This window comes from Alexandromys fortis, unplaced genomic scaffold, assembly GCF_014885135.2.
Source record: "Alexandromys fortis isolate MF-2015 unplaced genomic scaffold, M_Fortis_MF-2015_v1.1 scaffold_350, whole genome shotgun sequence".
In the NCBI taxonomy this organism is placed as follows: domain Eukaryota; kingdom Metazoa; phylum Chordata; class Mammalia; order Rodentia; family Cricetidae; genus Alexandromys; species Alexandromys fortis.
Genome location: NW_026068263.1, coordinates 382,148 through 397,934, shown reverse-complemented (window position 1 = coordinate 397,934; position 15,787 = coordinate 382,148). Strand labels below are relative to the sequence as shown.

The window sequence follows — 15,787 nt, the reverse complement described above, 5'->3', positions numbered from 1 at the left end:
AAATATTTTTTTACCAGCTACACATCCAATAAAAAGCTAATAAATAAAATTTATAAATACTTAAAAACTGTACATCAGGAAAACAACCTATATTCCTGATTAAAAGAGGCGTTGTCTTTCTACACCTGTGAAAAAATGCCATGACAATGGAAACTCCTATAAAGGAAAGCATTTGATAGAACTGGCTCACTTATAGTTCAGAAGCGCAGTCCATTATCATGATGGTGAAACAAGGCAGTGTGTGCAGGCAGACATGGTGCTAGAGAAGTCGTCATGAGTCTTACATCTTGGGGGCAACAGGCAATGATTTGTCTCACTGGGAGTAATGTGAGCATAGGAGATCTCAAAGTCTACTCTCACAATGATTCATTTCCTCCACCAAGGTCACACCTACTCCAACAAAGCCTCACCCCTTAATAGCGCCACTCTCTTTGGAGGGGCATTTCTTTTAAACTACCACAGAGGTATAGATCTTAACAGAGAATACAGAAAAAAAGGTAAGATCAAATGTCTGAGAAAAATTTAAAGAAATGTTCAGCATCCTTAGTCATTAGGGAAATGCAAATCAAAACTACTTTGATATTTCATTTTACACCTGTCAGAAGGGCTAAAAATGAATGACAGGTAGTACTAGAGAGAATGTGGAATAAAAGGAATATTCCTTCATTGCTCATGGGGGTGCAAACTTGTATAGCCACTATGGAAATCAGTGTGCCAGTTCCACAGAAAGATGGGAGCTGATCTTCCTCAGACTAAGCTATAGCATTCTTGGGCATATATATCCAAAAGACACTCATTCTATCACAGAGAATCAACCATCTTAATTGCTGCTGTATTCATAATATTCAGAAATTGGAAACTGAAGAATAGATAAAGAGAACATCACACATTTACACTATGGAATTACTCAACTGTTAAAATATGAAATTATGAAATTAGGTAAATGGATGGAACTGGAACAAATTATTCTGACTGAGGTAACCCAGAACCAAAGAAACAAGTACAGTAAGTATTCACTTATGTGGATGGTAAGATACTGCATTCATCTAAGCATTGAGATTAGCTATAGATAAGGGACTAGCAAGAAGGAATGGATTTCCCTCAGAAGGAGAAATGGAATACAATGTTATAAGTGGGCAAGGAGGGGGAATTTGACCAGGAGAGTCAAACTGGGAGGGAAGGGAGAAGGGTGAGTTTGGAAAAAACAAAAGATAAACAGCTAAAACCGAGGATCATTTGAGGTGTCATATGGAAACTTAACACAGTAGAGGCTTCCTAATAAATATTAATATACTGGACATCTCTCATTACCAAACAAAGTCTTCAGTTCTGGGTATAGATTATATTTAACATAACTGTTTGCCCTAGGGGGTCTATGAGAATCCTTAAAAAGTTATTTGTTGGTATCTATGAACTAATTGTAAAGTTCTATTCTTTAAGACAATACCTACACAACTCATTGAACATGGGAAAGACAAGCAGCTATCTACTCAGAGGCTAGACAGCTCACACCCTTACTGACTAGTGCTCTTGGTACTGGAAGGTAGTCTGCACACTATCAGAGGAGGAAGATACACACCAACCCAACTCTAAATCCTTTGATGTACAGCAAAGTCTGGCCTGAAAGATGTGCTGGTGCAGTAGTGGCACAGAATTTGTGAGAGTAACCAAACAATATCCGACTGCACTGAATGCCCACTACATAAGAAAATCCATCTTGACATTGCTTAGGTGGCCAAGAACTTGAGGAACAAGATAGGCCAGAGACCTGGGGGAAAACCTGATAACTACTTTTCTGTTGAAGGAAAATAGTATAAAATGACTCCTAATGACATTCTGGTATATTCATAAGTCAGTGCCTTGCTCAACCATCACCAGAGAAACTTCTTCCTACAGTATATGGGAACAAATACAGAGAAGCACAGACAACAATGAGAATAAGGTTAGAGACCATAGAACACTCAGTTCTAACTGATAATACTCTACCAAATCTTTCCCTTCAGGGCTCAGGAACACCGTGGAAGAGGACTAGAATTTAAAATGCAGAGTGGATGAAGGACATCAAGGAAAAAATGATTTCTAAACACAGGGAACTGATGCATATATGAATCCAGTGAGACTGTGGGATGGAAGAGGACCCAAACCCCAATTTAAAACCCAGAAGGTATCTCTTACTGATAACCATTTACAAATTGAAGCTTAACTTTTAAAAAATAATTCTCACTGACGATTCAAACCCCTCTTAAGGGCAGGCAGGTCTCATGCCTATCAGCGGATGTACAACACTAAACAAACTCAATAGTAATTTTGGAGGTCTTTGTCTCAAAACGCTTTTTCAGGACAGTTTTTTTTCCTTATAGGTCTTTGTTTATATATTATGTTCTCTGGTTTTGTATTTTTATGGGATTTCTATATAAGCAAACATGTTTGTTTCTATGTCTATATGTGTTTCTTGTGTTTTTTTTTCTTGGCTTTTTTTTTCCTTCTGGTGGTTTGCCTTGTCCTATTCTGGTTTATTTGTTTTTGTTTTATCTTTATTATTAATCTTTAAATAACTGACTGTTTTCTAACAGGAGAATAAAAGTGTATTAATTTGGATGGAAGGGGAGGCAGGGAAGATCTGGGAGGAGTTGGGAAAGGGGAATTGAGAATATGTTTTATGAAAAATAAACTTTTCTGATAAAAGAAAAATAAGAAAAAATTGTAAAAAAGTTCCATAGTTCTTAAAATTCCAGCACCTAAAAATTCAATGTATTTTAAAAATAACTTGAAATCTTTTCATTGTGAATCTTTGCAAATTTCAAAACAAATGCCATAGATTTTTTTATACCAAGAGAGAAACCAAGACATAATTGCAATCAAACACACAGAACAAAACAAACAAATAAAAACAACCTGAGTAAATTGGGAGCATGGGTACCTTGGGGGAGGGTTGAAGAGGAGGGGGAGAGGCAGGAAAGAATAATGTAGACCTCAATAAAAATCAATAAAACCACCATCAGTGTAAATATTTCAGTGTCTGACATCTAGAAGCCACCCATAATTTTCTGAACTGCAAGCGATCTGGGTAGCCCCAACTCTGGCTTTCCCACCTGCAGCACATGCAGATTTTTCTGCTTGACTCAGGCTTGCTTCACTTCACACCTGCTACTATGCTCAATGGCCATCCCATAGACCTGCCATCTCCAATATCCTAGGCTCTCTACTTAAATGAGGCTGCACCTTTGTGAGTGGCTTCCTAGCCTCTCTTCAGGAGCTTCAACCTTGCCTCAGGGTAACAGCCTTCTCTTTTTCTCCATGACCCTTCTATCCTGAATTTTCTACTGCAACTCATTCACCATGGTCCACTCATGACAGCTGTTACAGAGAACTTTGAACCCGCCATATGACAACAAGACTAAGCTGTTTTCCATAAACCCTGTACCGTATAGAAAACCTTGCATATCATCAAGTTTGACTGCCATCTGGAGATGCAGCCTTGACTCCCCTAGATCTCAACTTCTGGGTTCTTACCTTGAGGAAATACTTTGTAGAGTTTATCTCATTGATTCTGGTCGCTTATTAGTCACACCCGACTCTAGAACCACAGGTAAGCACCGTTGACTATTCCAGCAAAACCAAGTTTGACGTCCAAGGATTCTTATTCCAAAATGTAACATAACCTACCTTGAGTCTTTGATTTTCACGCTTCCATGATCTTACAACTATTAACATTCATATCATTTAAAACCTCATAATAAATCATTAAACTTTAAGGATTCAATGTCCCTTTCTTCTGCAATCTTCCCAACAAAAGCAGTATGTCAGATTAAAACCCTAATCTTGATATCAATGTCTTCCTTGAGTTTGAGTTCTATTGCTGTGATATAAAAAAACAAAACAAAACAAACAAACAAAAACCCAACAACAACAACAACAACAACAAAGTTGGGTTATTTAGTCCACCAATTATAGTACAAAATAAAGAGAATCCAAGGCAGGAACTCAAGGCAGAAACTGCAGTAGAGACAACAAAACACTATTACAGACTTGCTTCTGGATTCATGTTTAATTGCCATTTTTATAACACATAGCACCACCAGCCTAGGGGTAACACCACGCACAGTGATGTTCCTATATTCATTCCTACATCAATTACAATCAAGCATATGTTCCCTCAGATTCCCACAGACCAGTCTGATAGGGGTGATTGCAGAATTGAGGTTCTCCCTTTCCAGTTGTCTCTAGTTGGTATCAAGATGCCATTTTTAAGTACATAGCTGGTTTTTTATTAAATTATTTTTAATTATCTTTTCTCATTTTACATATTTAACCCAGTCGCAATTCCTTCACTACTCCTGCTTCTCCCACCTTCCACCGTCTACTCCTCAGAGAAGGTAAGACTCCCCATGGGTAGTAAAACAAAATCTGACACATCGTTTTGAGGCAGGACTGAGGCCCTTCCCTCTATATTATGGCAGAGAAGATAACTCTTCAAAAATGGGCTCCAGAAAGTCGGTTCAAGCACAAGGGATAAATCCTGATCCTACTGCCAGTGGCCGCAAAGACTGCCCCAACCACACATCTGTCCCCCACATTCAGAGGGCCTAGTTTGGTCCTATGCAGGTTCCCCTGCTGTCAGTCCAGAGTCAGTGAGCTCCCACTAGCTCAGGCCAGCTGTTTCTATGGGTATCCGTATTTTGGTCTTGAGCCCTTTGCTCATATTATTGTTCCTTCTTCTCTTGTACTGGTCTAGAAACTCAACACAGTGCTTATCTGTGGATATCTGTATCTGATCCATCAATTGGTGGACAAAAGTTCTATGGTGACAGTTAAGGTAGTCATCAATCTAATTACCGGGGAAGGCCAGTTCAGGCACCTCCTCAACTATGCTTAGGGTCTTAGCTGGGGTCATCCTTATGGATTACTGAAAATTTTCCTGGTACTAGGTTAGATTTCATGTTGACCCCATAACGTCTCACACAATCAAGATATCTCTTTCCTTGCTCTCTTTCTCTGTGCTTTCTCCAACTCAAACATCCTGTTTCCTCATGTTCTCCTCCATCTTCCCCTACTGTCTTTCCACTGCCTTTCTGCCCTTCCTTTTTCCCATACCATGTTCCTAATTTTCCCAGAAGATCTTGTCTATTTCCCCTTTCCCAGGGAATCCATGAATGTGTCTCTTAGGGTACTCCTTGTTCCACAGCTTCTCTGGGTCATGAACTATAGGCTGGTTATCCTTTGCTTTACATCTAATATTCACTTATGAGTGATTACATAATGTGTCTGTCTTTCTGGGTCTGTGTTACCTCTCTCAGAATGATTTTTTTCATTTGCATGCAAATTTCAAGATGTATTTTTTTGTTTTTACCAGTGAGTAGTATTCCCTTGTGTAAATGTAGCACATTTTATTTACCCATTCTTCAGTTGAGGTTCATCTAGATTTTTTTCCAGGTTCTGTCTATTAGAAATAATACTGTTGGTGAGCTCCATGGAAACCAATACTTGGTGGACATAGGAGATGACACAACAGTGGCCCTGAGACCCCAGACTCCTACTCCCTAAAACCTCCATGTGGGAGAAAGGCCAGGGCCCCTCCCCCAGGTGCCTTTGGCATTCCTAGCACCAGCAGGGAGCTGTTCTGCTAAACAGCCATCTACCCACTCCCAATGCGTCTTTCTCTGTGAGTTCTGTGGAAACCAATATTTGGTAGACATAGGAGCACCAGCCTTGAGTTGGTCTGCTAGACAACCATCTATGCATGGATCCCTACAAGCTCTGTGGAGACCAATTCTTGGTGGACATAAGAGACATAAGAGTTGAAGGAAGAGATAGGAAGGTGCCAATGCAAGAACTCCTCCAACATCCTAAAAAGCAACATGGTACCACCAGAACCCAGCCGACACACAACAGGAAGACTTGATCATTCTAACCCAGATGATATAGAAGTAAACAACTTTAAAAGTTACTTAATGAAAATGATGGAGACCCTTAAAGAGGAAGTAAAAAACTTTCTTAAAGAAACGGAGGAGAAGACAAACAAAAAGCTGGAAGAAATTAATTAATCCCTCAAAGAAACTGAAGAAAACCAAGAAAAAGCAATCAAACAGGTGAAAGAAACAGTTCAAGATCTGAAGATTGAAATAGAGGTCATAAAGAAAACACAAACCGAGGGAATCTGGGTAAATGAACAGGAACTACAGAGACAAGTATAACCAACAGAATACAAGAGATAGAAGAAAGAATCTCAGGTGCTGACGATTCTATTGAGGAAATAAACTCAATGGTCAAAGAAAACACTAAATCCAACAAATTCTTAACACAAAACATTCAGGAAATCTGAGACACCATGAAGACACCAAACCTGAGAATAATAGGGGTAGAAGAAGGAGAATTACAGCTCAAAGGCCCAGAAAATATAGAAAAAAAAACCTTTCCCAACCTAAAGAAGGATATACCCATGAAGGTACAAGAAGCTTACAGAATATTAAATAAACTGGATAAAAAAATCCCATCCCTTCAACATATAGTAATCAAAACACAAAGCATACAGAACAAAGAAAGACTACTAAGAGCTGCAAAAGAAAAAAGTCAAGTAACATATAGCGGAAAACCCATCAGAATTACACCTGACTTCTCAATGGAAACCATGAAAGCCAGAAGGTCCTGGATAGATGTGCTGCAGACACTAAGAGACCATGGATGCAAGCCCAGACTACTGTACCCAGCAAACCTTTCATTCACCATTGATGGAGAAAACAAGATATTCAATGACAAAAACAGATTTAAACAATACATATCTACAAACCCAGCCTTACAGAAAGTACTTGAAGGAAAGCTACGATCCAAGAAAGCTAACTACACCCACAGTAACACAGAATAATGCAAAGAAGGGAAACACACAAACACTACTACCAAAAGATAACTGGAGCTAATAACCACTGGTCATTAATATCGCTTAATATCAATGGGCTCAATTCATCTATAAAAAGACACAGGCTAAAAGAATGGATACATAAACAGGATCCTGCCTTCTGCTGTTTACAAGAAACACACCTCAACCTCAAAGACAGACACTACCTCAGAGTAAAGGGTTGGGAAAAGGTTTAACAATCAAATGGACCTAAAAAAACAAGCAGGTGTGGCTATTCTGATATCTAACAAAATTGATTTCAAACTAAAATCAATCAGAAGGGATGGAGAAGGACATTTTATACTCATAACCGGAACAATTTATCAAGATGAAGTCTCAATCCTGAATATCTATGCCTCTAATTCAAGAGCACCCACATATGTAAAAGAAACATTATTGAAACTTGAATTGCACTCAAACCCAACATACTAATAATAGGAGATTTCAACACTACTCTCTCAACAATGGATAGGTCAAACAGACAGAAACTTAACAGAGAAATAAGAAAACTAACAGATGTAATGATTCAAATGGACTTAACAAACATCTATAGAACATTCCCCCCAAACACAAAAGAATAAACCTCCTTCTCAGCACCTCATGGAACCTTCCCTAAAATTGATCATACTCTTGGTAACAAAGCAAGCACCCACAGATACAAAAATTTGAAGTAATCCACTGTGTATTATCAGGTCACCATGGAGTAAAGTTAGAATTCAACACCAATACTACTCTCAGAAAGCCTACAAACTCATGAAAACTGAACAGTCAACTACTGAACCACTCCTGGGTCAAGGAAGAAATAAACAAAGAAATTAAAACCTTCCTTGAATTCAATGAAAATGAAGGCACAACATATCCAAACCTATGGGACACTATGAAAGCAGTGCTAAGAGGAAAGTTCATAAGCACATAAGAAAAATGGAGAAAGCTCACATCAATGACCTAACAGCATGCCTGAAAGCTCTAGATAAAAAAGAAGCTAACTCACCCAGAAAGAGAATAAGACAGGACAAGTTGAGGGCTGAAATCAACAAAATAGAAACACAGAAAACAATCCAAAGAATCAATGAAGCAAAGAGCTGGTTCTTTGGGAAAATCAACAAGGTTGAAAAACCCGTATCCAAACTAATCAAAAGGCAGAGAGAAAACATCCAAACTGACAAGATCAGAAATGAAAAGGAGGACATAACAACAGACACTGAAGAAATTCAGAGAATCATTAGGTCCTACTACAAAAATATGTACTCCACAAAACTGGAAAATGTAAAGGAAATGGACAATTTTAAAGATAGATACCATCTACAAAAATTAAATCAAGATCAGATGAGCAATTTAAATAGACCTATAAGCTGTGAGGAGATAGAAGCTGCCATCAAAAACCTCCCAAACCAAAAAAAAAAAAAAAAGCCTATGGCTGGATAATTCTAGTACTGAAATCTACCAGAACTTTCAAGAAGAGCTAACACCTATACTCCTCAAAGAGTTCCACATAATAAAAACAGAAGGCTCACTGCCAAACTCTTTTTATGAAGCTACAGTTACCATGATACCAAAACTGCACATAGACTCAACCAAGAAAGAGAACTACAGACCAATCTCACTCATGAACATGGATGCAAAAATTCTCAATAAAATTCTGGCAAACTGAATCCAAGAACACATCAAAAAAATTATCGATTATGATCAAGTAGGCTTCATCCCAGAGATGCAGGGCTGGTTCAACATATGAAAATCAATCAATGTACTGCACCATATAAATAAACTGAAAGAGAAAAAAACATATGATCATTTCATTGGATGCAGAAAAAGCATTTGACAAAATTCAACATCCCTTTATGATAAATGTCTTAGAGATATTAGGGACACAAGGATCGTATCTAAATATAATGAAAGCAATCTGACAGCTAATAACATTAAATGGAGAGAAATTCAAAGCTATTCCACTAAAATCAGGAATACAACAAGGCTGTCCACTCTCTCCATACCTCTTCAATATAGTTCTTGAAGTTTTAGCAATAGCGATAAGACAACATAAAGAGATCAAGAGAATTCAAATCGGAAAGGAAGAAGTTAAACTTTTGTTATTTGCAGATGATATGATAGTTTATATAAGTGACCCCAAAACCTCTACCAGAGAACTCCTAAAGTTGATAAATACCTTCAGTGAAGTGGCACAATACAAGATCAACTCAAAAATATCAGTAGCCCTCCTGTACACAAAGGATAAAAAGCTGAGAGGGAAATCAGAGAAACATCACTTTTCACAATAACCACAAAGTACATAAAATATCTTGGGGTAACACTAACAAAGGACGTGAATGACCTATTTGACAAGAACTCTATGGCTTTGAAGAAAAAAATTCAAGACGATACCAGAAAATGGGAAGATTTCCCATGCACTTAGATAGGAATGGCAATCTTACCAATGACAATCTATAGATTCGAAGCAATCCCCATCAAAATCACAACACAATTCTTCACAGACCTTGAAAGAATGATACTCAACTTCATATGGAAAAACAAGAAACCCAAGATAGCAAAAACAATCCTGTACAATAAAGGAACTGCCAGAGGCATTACCATCCCTGACTTCAAGTTCTATTACAGAGCTACAGTAATGAAAACAGCTTGGTATTGGCATAAAAACAGAGACATTGACCAATGGAATTGAATTGAAGACCAGGATATTAATTCAAACACCAATGAACATGTGATTTTTGACAAAGAAACAAAAAAGATACAATGGAAAAATGAGAGCATCTTCAATAAATAGTTCTGGCATAACTGGATGTCAACCTGTAGAAGAATGAAAATAGATCCATATCTGTCACCATGCACAAAACTTAAGTCCAAATTGATTAAAGACCTCAATATAAATCTGACCACACTGAACCTGATAGAGGAGAAAGTGGGAAGTAACCTTCAATGCATGGGCACAGGAGACCACCCCCTAAATATAACCCCAGTAGCACAGACAATAAGAGCATCAATAAATAAATAGAGCCTCCTGAAACTGAGAAGGTTCTGTAAAGCAAAGTCAATAAGACAAAAAGGCAACCTACTGAATGGGAAAAAATCTTCACCAACCCCACATCAGACAAAGGACTGATCTCCAAAATACATAAGGAACTCAAGAAATTAGACATTAAAATTCTAAATAACCCAATGAAAAAGTGGTGTACTAAACTAAACAGAGAACTGTCATCAGAAGAATTTCAAATGGAGTGAGTGCCCGACCAGTTGCCAGCCTGATGACCCAGAAAGGGGAGCTCAGGCGCCCCCCCCATTCCCTTAAAGTTTCTGGCCATTCAGTGGGGGCTTCCCCGTGGCTGCTGCATTACTCCTTATTCCATCCCAGCTTCCCCCCCCCCCAAACACACCTCTCCATCTGCGGTGTCATAGGATTCTCCAACTCAGCCGGCTTCGGGGCTGAGGGTCTGGGGTTAAAGTGGTGAGGGAAATGCTGCAGGACTCTCTTTGTCCCACTGAGCCTGCAACCAACAAGGGCGCCCTTTTGTCTGTGAGGTTCCTGGCCAGCAAGTGGCCTGGATCCTGTACAGAAGATCCGTCCTTCCGGAGGGGTGAGTGAGTGCCCGACCAGCGGCTGGCCTGACAACCCGGAAAGGGGAGCTCCCCATTCTCCTAAACTTTCTGGCCATTCACAAAATTCCCCTCTAATATCTTGCAGTGACTGTTAACATAGCAAAGGATAGACTGTCATAATAAACACTTTTCAGACACTGAAGAAATAAAAAGCTGCCAGAAGGTGGTAAAATTTTTCATGATCATAGACTCATAAGATTAATATTATGAAATAATTATCCTACTGAAATCAATCTAAAGGATAAATGGAATCCACTTTAAAATTCCAAAAAATTTTTTACACAAACCAAGAAAATTTAATTTCATATGGAGACATACACACACATGCTCACACACCCCCACACTCAAACACTTCACACACAAACAGAAACAAAAATCTCAAAATTGTTAAAACAGTCACAAATAATAAAAGAACTGCTGAATGTATCTCTATCCACAATTTTAAGTTATATTATAGAGATGTGGTAATAAAAGCAGTATGGTATTGACATGAAACTAGGTAAGTTGATTAATGGACTATAACTGAACACTGAGACAACTGCACACACCTGACTTTTGATAAGGAAGTAAAATACACATATGTGAGAAAAATATCTTCAGCAAAGAATGCTCGTCGAACCAGATCACTGCATATAAATGAATGAAAATAGATTAATATTTATTACTCTGTACAAAACTCAATACATAGGGACCATAGTTTTCATCCAAACCATATACAATCAATCTGGTGGAAGAGAAATTACAGAATAGTCTTTACCTCATTGGCACAGGGAAGGGCTTTTTTGACAAGACACTGATAAAAGGACATAAAGCAAAGAAACAATGTGACCTCATGAATTTGAAAAAACTTCTGTACAGCAAGTCACAGCACAATTTAAATAAAGTAGTAGACTCTCAGTTGAGAAAAAATCGTTAGCGCATATACATCTTATAAAGGGCTATTATCTATAATATATAAAAATAAGCTAATTGTCAAGGAAAGAAATAACCCAGTTGAAAGTTAGGTTCAGAAATGAGCAGAGGGATTTTAGAAGAATAATATTTGACTGAAATATACAGAAAGAAATCTCCAACATCTTTAGTTAACTTAGCCACCTGGGAAACGGAAGTTAAAACTTCCATTTGAGATTTCACATTCTCTAGTCAGAACAGTCAAGATCAATAAAACATGTTGGTGAGGATGCAGGGAAATAGGGCACATGAAATCATTGCTAGTGGGAGTGCAAACTGGTGCTGCCATTGTGGGAATCAGGGTAGAGTTTCCTCTGGAAGCGAGATCAAGATATACCACTCTTGGGCATATTCCCAAAGGACTCAAAATCCTAATGCAGAGATAGTTGCTCATCATGTTCACTGCTGGTCTATTCACAGTATCTAGGAATTGGAAACAACCTAGATTCCCAATGACTGATGAACGGATAATAAAAATGGTATGCATATGCAACAGAATATCATTTATATGTTTAGAAAAAATTATATTATGAAAATTATAGGTAAATGATAGATTTAGAAAATAACTCTCCAGCTGAGGTAATCTGATCCTCCAAAACAAACACGTCACATCTTTTCTTTATGTAGACGTTAGATTGTAAGCTTTCATTAGGTATGATACAATCAGAATAACCACAAAGTTAGGGGCCTAATAAGTTGCTGGAGGGTGGGAAGAGAGTCTTCTAAGAAGGTGAAATAGAATATGATGTTATGAAAAAAATAAAACTAGGGAAGGATTATGGTGGTTTGATCTTTAACAATTATATACCTAAGAGTTTAGTATATAAAACATATAAAGAAGTACTAAAACCTGGACATCAAGGAAAGAAAAAAACCATTTAAAAATGAAGTAGTGGACTAAGCAGAGAATTCTCAAAAGATGAAGCAGAAATGGCTGAGAAATTTAAAAAATGTTTTACATATTTAGTTATCAGGAAAACAAAAATCAGAACTCTTTGAGATTTCATTTTATCTGATTTAGAACAGCCAAGATCAACAAAATATCTAAAAAATTATTATATATTTTTATTTATTTTTGTGTACATGTATGAATGAATGCAACATATGTGTTTGGTACATACACAATCATAACATGTATGTGAATCTTAGAGAATATCTTGCAGAAGTCAGTCCTTTCCTTTTATCTTGTGGCCAGGGTTTTAAGTGAGGTCCTAGACTTAGAGGCATGTGGGTTTGCTTAGAGAGCTATTTATTGGTCCAGATACTATTCTATACATGTGAGGAAACTGATAACAATTTCTACATTAATATTTCTAAATTTTTACATTTTCTGAGATTACACAAGAATAAATGTGCCTACTTTGGGATTTTTTTTCTTTTGCATTATGCTCAAAAAATCTGAAGAATGAAAATGTTGTTAAAGAGGTAATACCTTGTTCTAAATTTTAAAAATGTTGACACAAAGGAAATCCAGATTTATACTAAAACATATGATCAATTTGTCAAAGTATTATTTCAGTATAGTAACAGCAGTCTTAGATATGTACTTTATCAGAAATCTAGTCATTTCTACTAATTCTATACATACAAACCCTAAACAAAGGATATGTTATTCAAGTGACATAATTGAACTTAAAAGATTTCTTATGGCGATTTTCATGTCTTTGTTCCTTAAACTGTAGATAAAGGGGTTTATCATTTGAGGAAACACAGAATACATCACTGAAGCCACTGCAGATTTTCTTGGTAAGGCACTTTTTGTAGAGCTGATACATACCATAGAACCAGCTCCATAAAATAAGGAAACCACTGTCAAGTGAGTCCCACAGGTAGAAAAGGCTTTGCACTTTCCCTCCAGTGATGCTATTCTCAAGACTGTAGACACAATGTGATAATAAGAATAAATGATTCCACAAAGAGGAACACCACCAATTATACAATTTGCAACTAAGAGCATGATTTGGTCAATGAGGGTGTCAGAACAGGACAGCTTGATGACCTGAACAAGTTCACAGAAGAAGTGGGGGATTTCCAGATTTGTGCAGAAGGACAGCCGTTGCACCATCAAAGTGTGCATCAAGGCACCAATAATACTAATGAACATAGATATCAGTGAGAGCAGAACACATATTTTAGGTTTCATAATAATATTATACCTCAAGGGGTTACAAATAGCTACATATCGGTCATAGGCCATCACCGCAAGGAGAAAATTTTCAAAGTATGTAAAAACAAGTGCAAAGAAGAGCTGTGTGAGGCAGGCTGTGTAGGTGATGCTCTGATCATTTGCTTGGATGTTCACTAGCATCTTGATGACTGTGACTGTGCTGCAACAGATGTCATTAAAGGACAAGTTATAGAGGAAGAAGTACATGGGTGTATGTAGGTGGGACTCGAAGCTTATAACTAGAATTATGAGCAGGTTTCCCAGGATGGTGACCAAGATTATGAACAAGAAGAGGCCGAAGATGAGCGACTGGAGTTCTGGGTCATCTGTAAATCCCAGAAGAAGGAATTGTAAAACAAATGTTAGGTTTTTGGGCTCCATGTTGCTTGTCAAACTTTGAGGAAAAATGGGACAAATTGAATTATAATTAATTAATTTTTAATGAGGAAAACCAATATCACAGTGCACCTGAAGAAAAATAAAAATTATGTCAATCATTATTGTCTTACTGAATGCCAGTTGTTGATGAGAATGAATAGTTAGCATTTTAACAGATATCTTAACAAATGTTTTATATTTCCTTTTTGTTGATTAAATTTTTTCTTTGACAACTTTATTCATCTATATAATGTATTCTGGTTACTTTTACCCCACTATACCTCCCTCCCACCCTGTCACACACTGACTCATTCCACTCTGTCCCTGTTCCATGTTCATGTCTTTTTGCTTGTTTGTTTGTTTGATGAGCCACCCAGTTTAACCAAAGCCATCTGTGTGTACTCGGTTTGTAAACCCAGTGAGTTCACCAGTTGGGCTACAGATGAAATTGGGTCTTGGCTATAAAATTTCAATGTCCACTCTACAGACCCACTTGATTCACTACCTAAAGGTTTCACAATCTTCCTAAACACTGCTATCACAGGAAATCAAGTTTAAAACTTTTGAGTATATGGGAGGCATTCCATCTGCATGGTATGGCGCATTTATTAAAATCAGAGGAAAGTCTCAGGTGTGTGTTTTTGCTTCTACATCCTTGAGATAAATTCTCTTCTGTTTTTATGATACAGCGCCACAGGATATCTGGACCAGGACTTTATGGGAGCATTTCATGTTCTACGTTCTGTCTCCTATTTTCTGTACTAGAATTATACATGTTTGCACTTCTTTTTCCAGCTTTTATACTGGGTTTGATATTATCCCACCTATGTTCTAAATGCTTTTGACCATGTTCCATGCATAGGACTTCTCTGTGATTCTAGGTTAAAATATTTTTTACAGCTAGATACAACATCGGCACTATGAAGATGACAACAACGGCTTTCTAACTTTTCAGGTTTCTGCCCAGATCCCCCCATATATCTTTACAAAGGTAAGTACAGGCCACACAGAGTAAGAACACTGTAATTTTTTGAAAGTGTCATGTTTACCCCATATTTTATTTGTTACTTGATTTATCCTCAGTATTTCAAACTATGATCATACAATGGCAAAACCAATTATGAAGAATCTGGCCAACAGTTCATGTTCCAATACAGCATAAAATATGACCTTACAAGGATATAAAATTACCACAGTGACAGAAGTAGGAAAGGCCACATGTATATACACAAAAACATACCCATACCCATCTATACCCGAATGACAAACTATTCTGGGCAAGGTTTGGCTGATTCTGTTGATGAACATATCCAACATTTCAGAAATTTTGGAAAAAAATTATGAATAACTTACCCAATATGTGATATTTACTATAGAAAGTTTTGAAAGCTAGCATACTAAGTAGCCCAAACTTTTGCTTTCATCATCAAAGATAGTAATAATAAAAATTATTTAGGACAGCTATCATATTTGAGAAGTAACATATTTCTCTTTTGGCAGAACATGGCCTGGATCCTCTGAAGTCAGGTAATATATATCTAGTAGAATGAGAGATAGCTGAATATTTGTCACAGTAAAAAAATGATAATGATTAAACAAACTTGTCACACAGGTCTCACAGTAGACCTGCCTCTCAAAGCCTTTCTCATACAGTTCCCTATCTGACTCCCTTAGGTAGATCTGGTATAAAAGGCCTGTTCCCATGTAAAATCATTAAATACAGCACTCTGCATTACTTGGATGGCTTCATGAAGAATGATCTTCAGCATCCCACACAATAGGAAAGAAAACAG

General features: G+C 37.3%; 1 protein-coding gene across 1 annotated transcript; it reads right to left on the bottom strand.

The window, feature by feature from the left end:
* Nucleotides 1-13,058: 13,058 nt before the first annotated feature.
* Nucleotides 13,059-13,997, bottom strand: LOC126494454 (olfactory receptor 7G2-like). The gene has a single exon (XM_050131821.1). It carries the CDS (start codon nucleotides 13,995-13,997, stop codon nucleotides 13,059-13,061), a length of 939 nt encoding a protein of 312 aa, XP_049987778.1.
* Nucleotides 13,998-15,787: the final 1,790 nt, after the last annotated feature.

What these genes read in the sequence shown, in the direction of transcription:
- LOC126494454 (XM_050131821.1), bottom strand. Translation starts at nt 13,997, where the DNA reads ATGGAGCCCAAAAACCTAACATTTGTTTTACAATTCCTTCTTCTGGGA.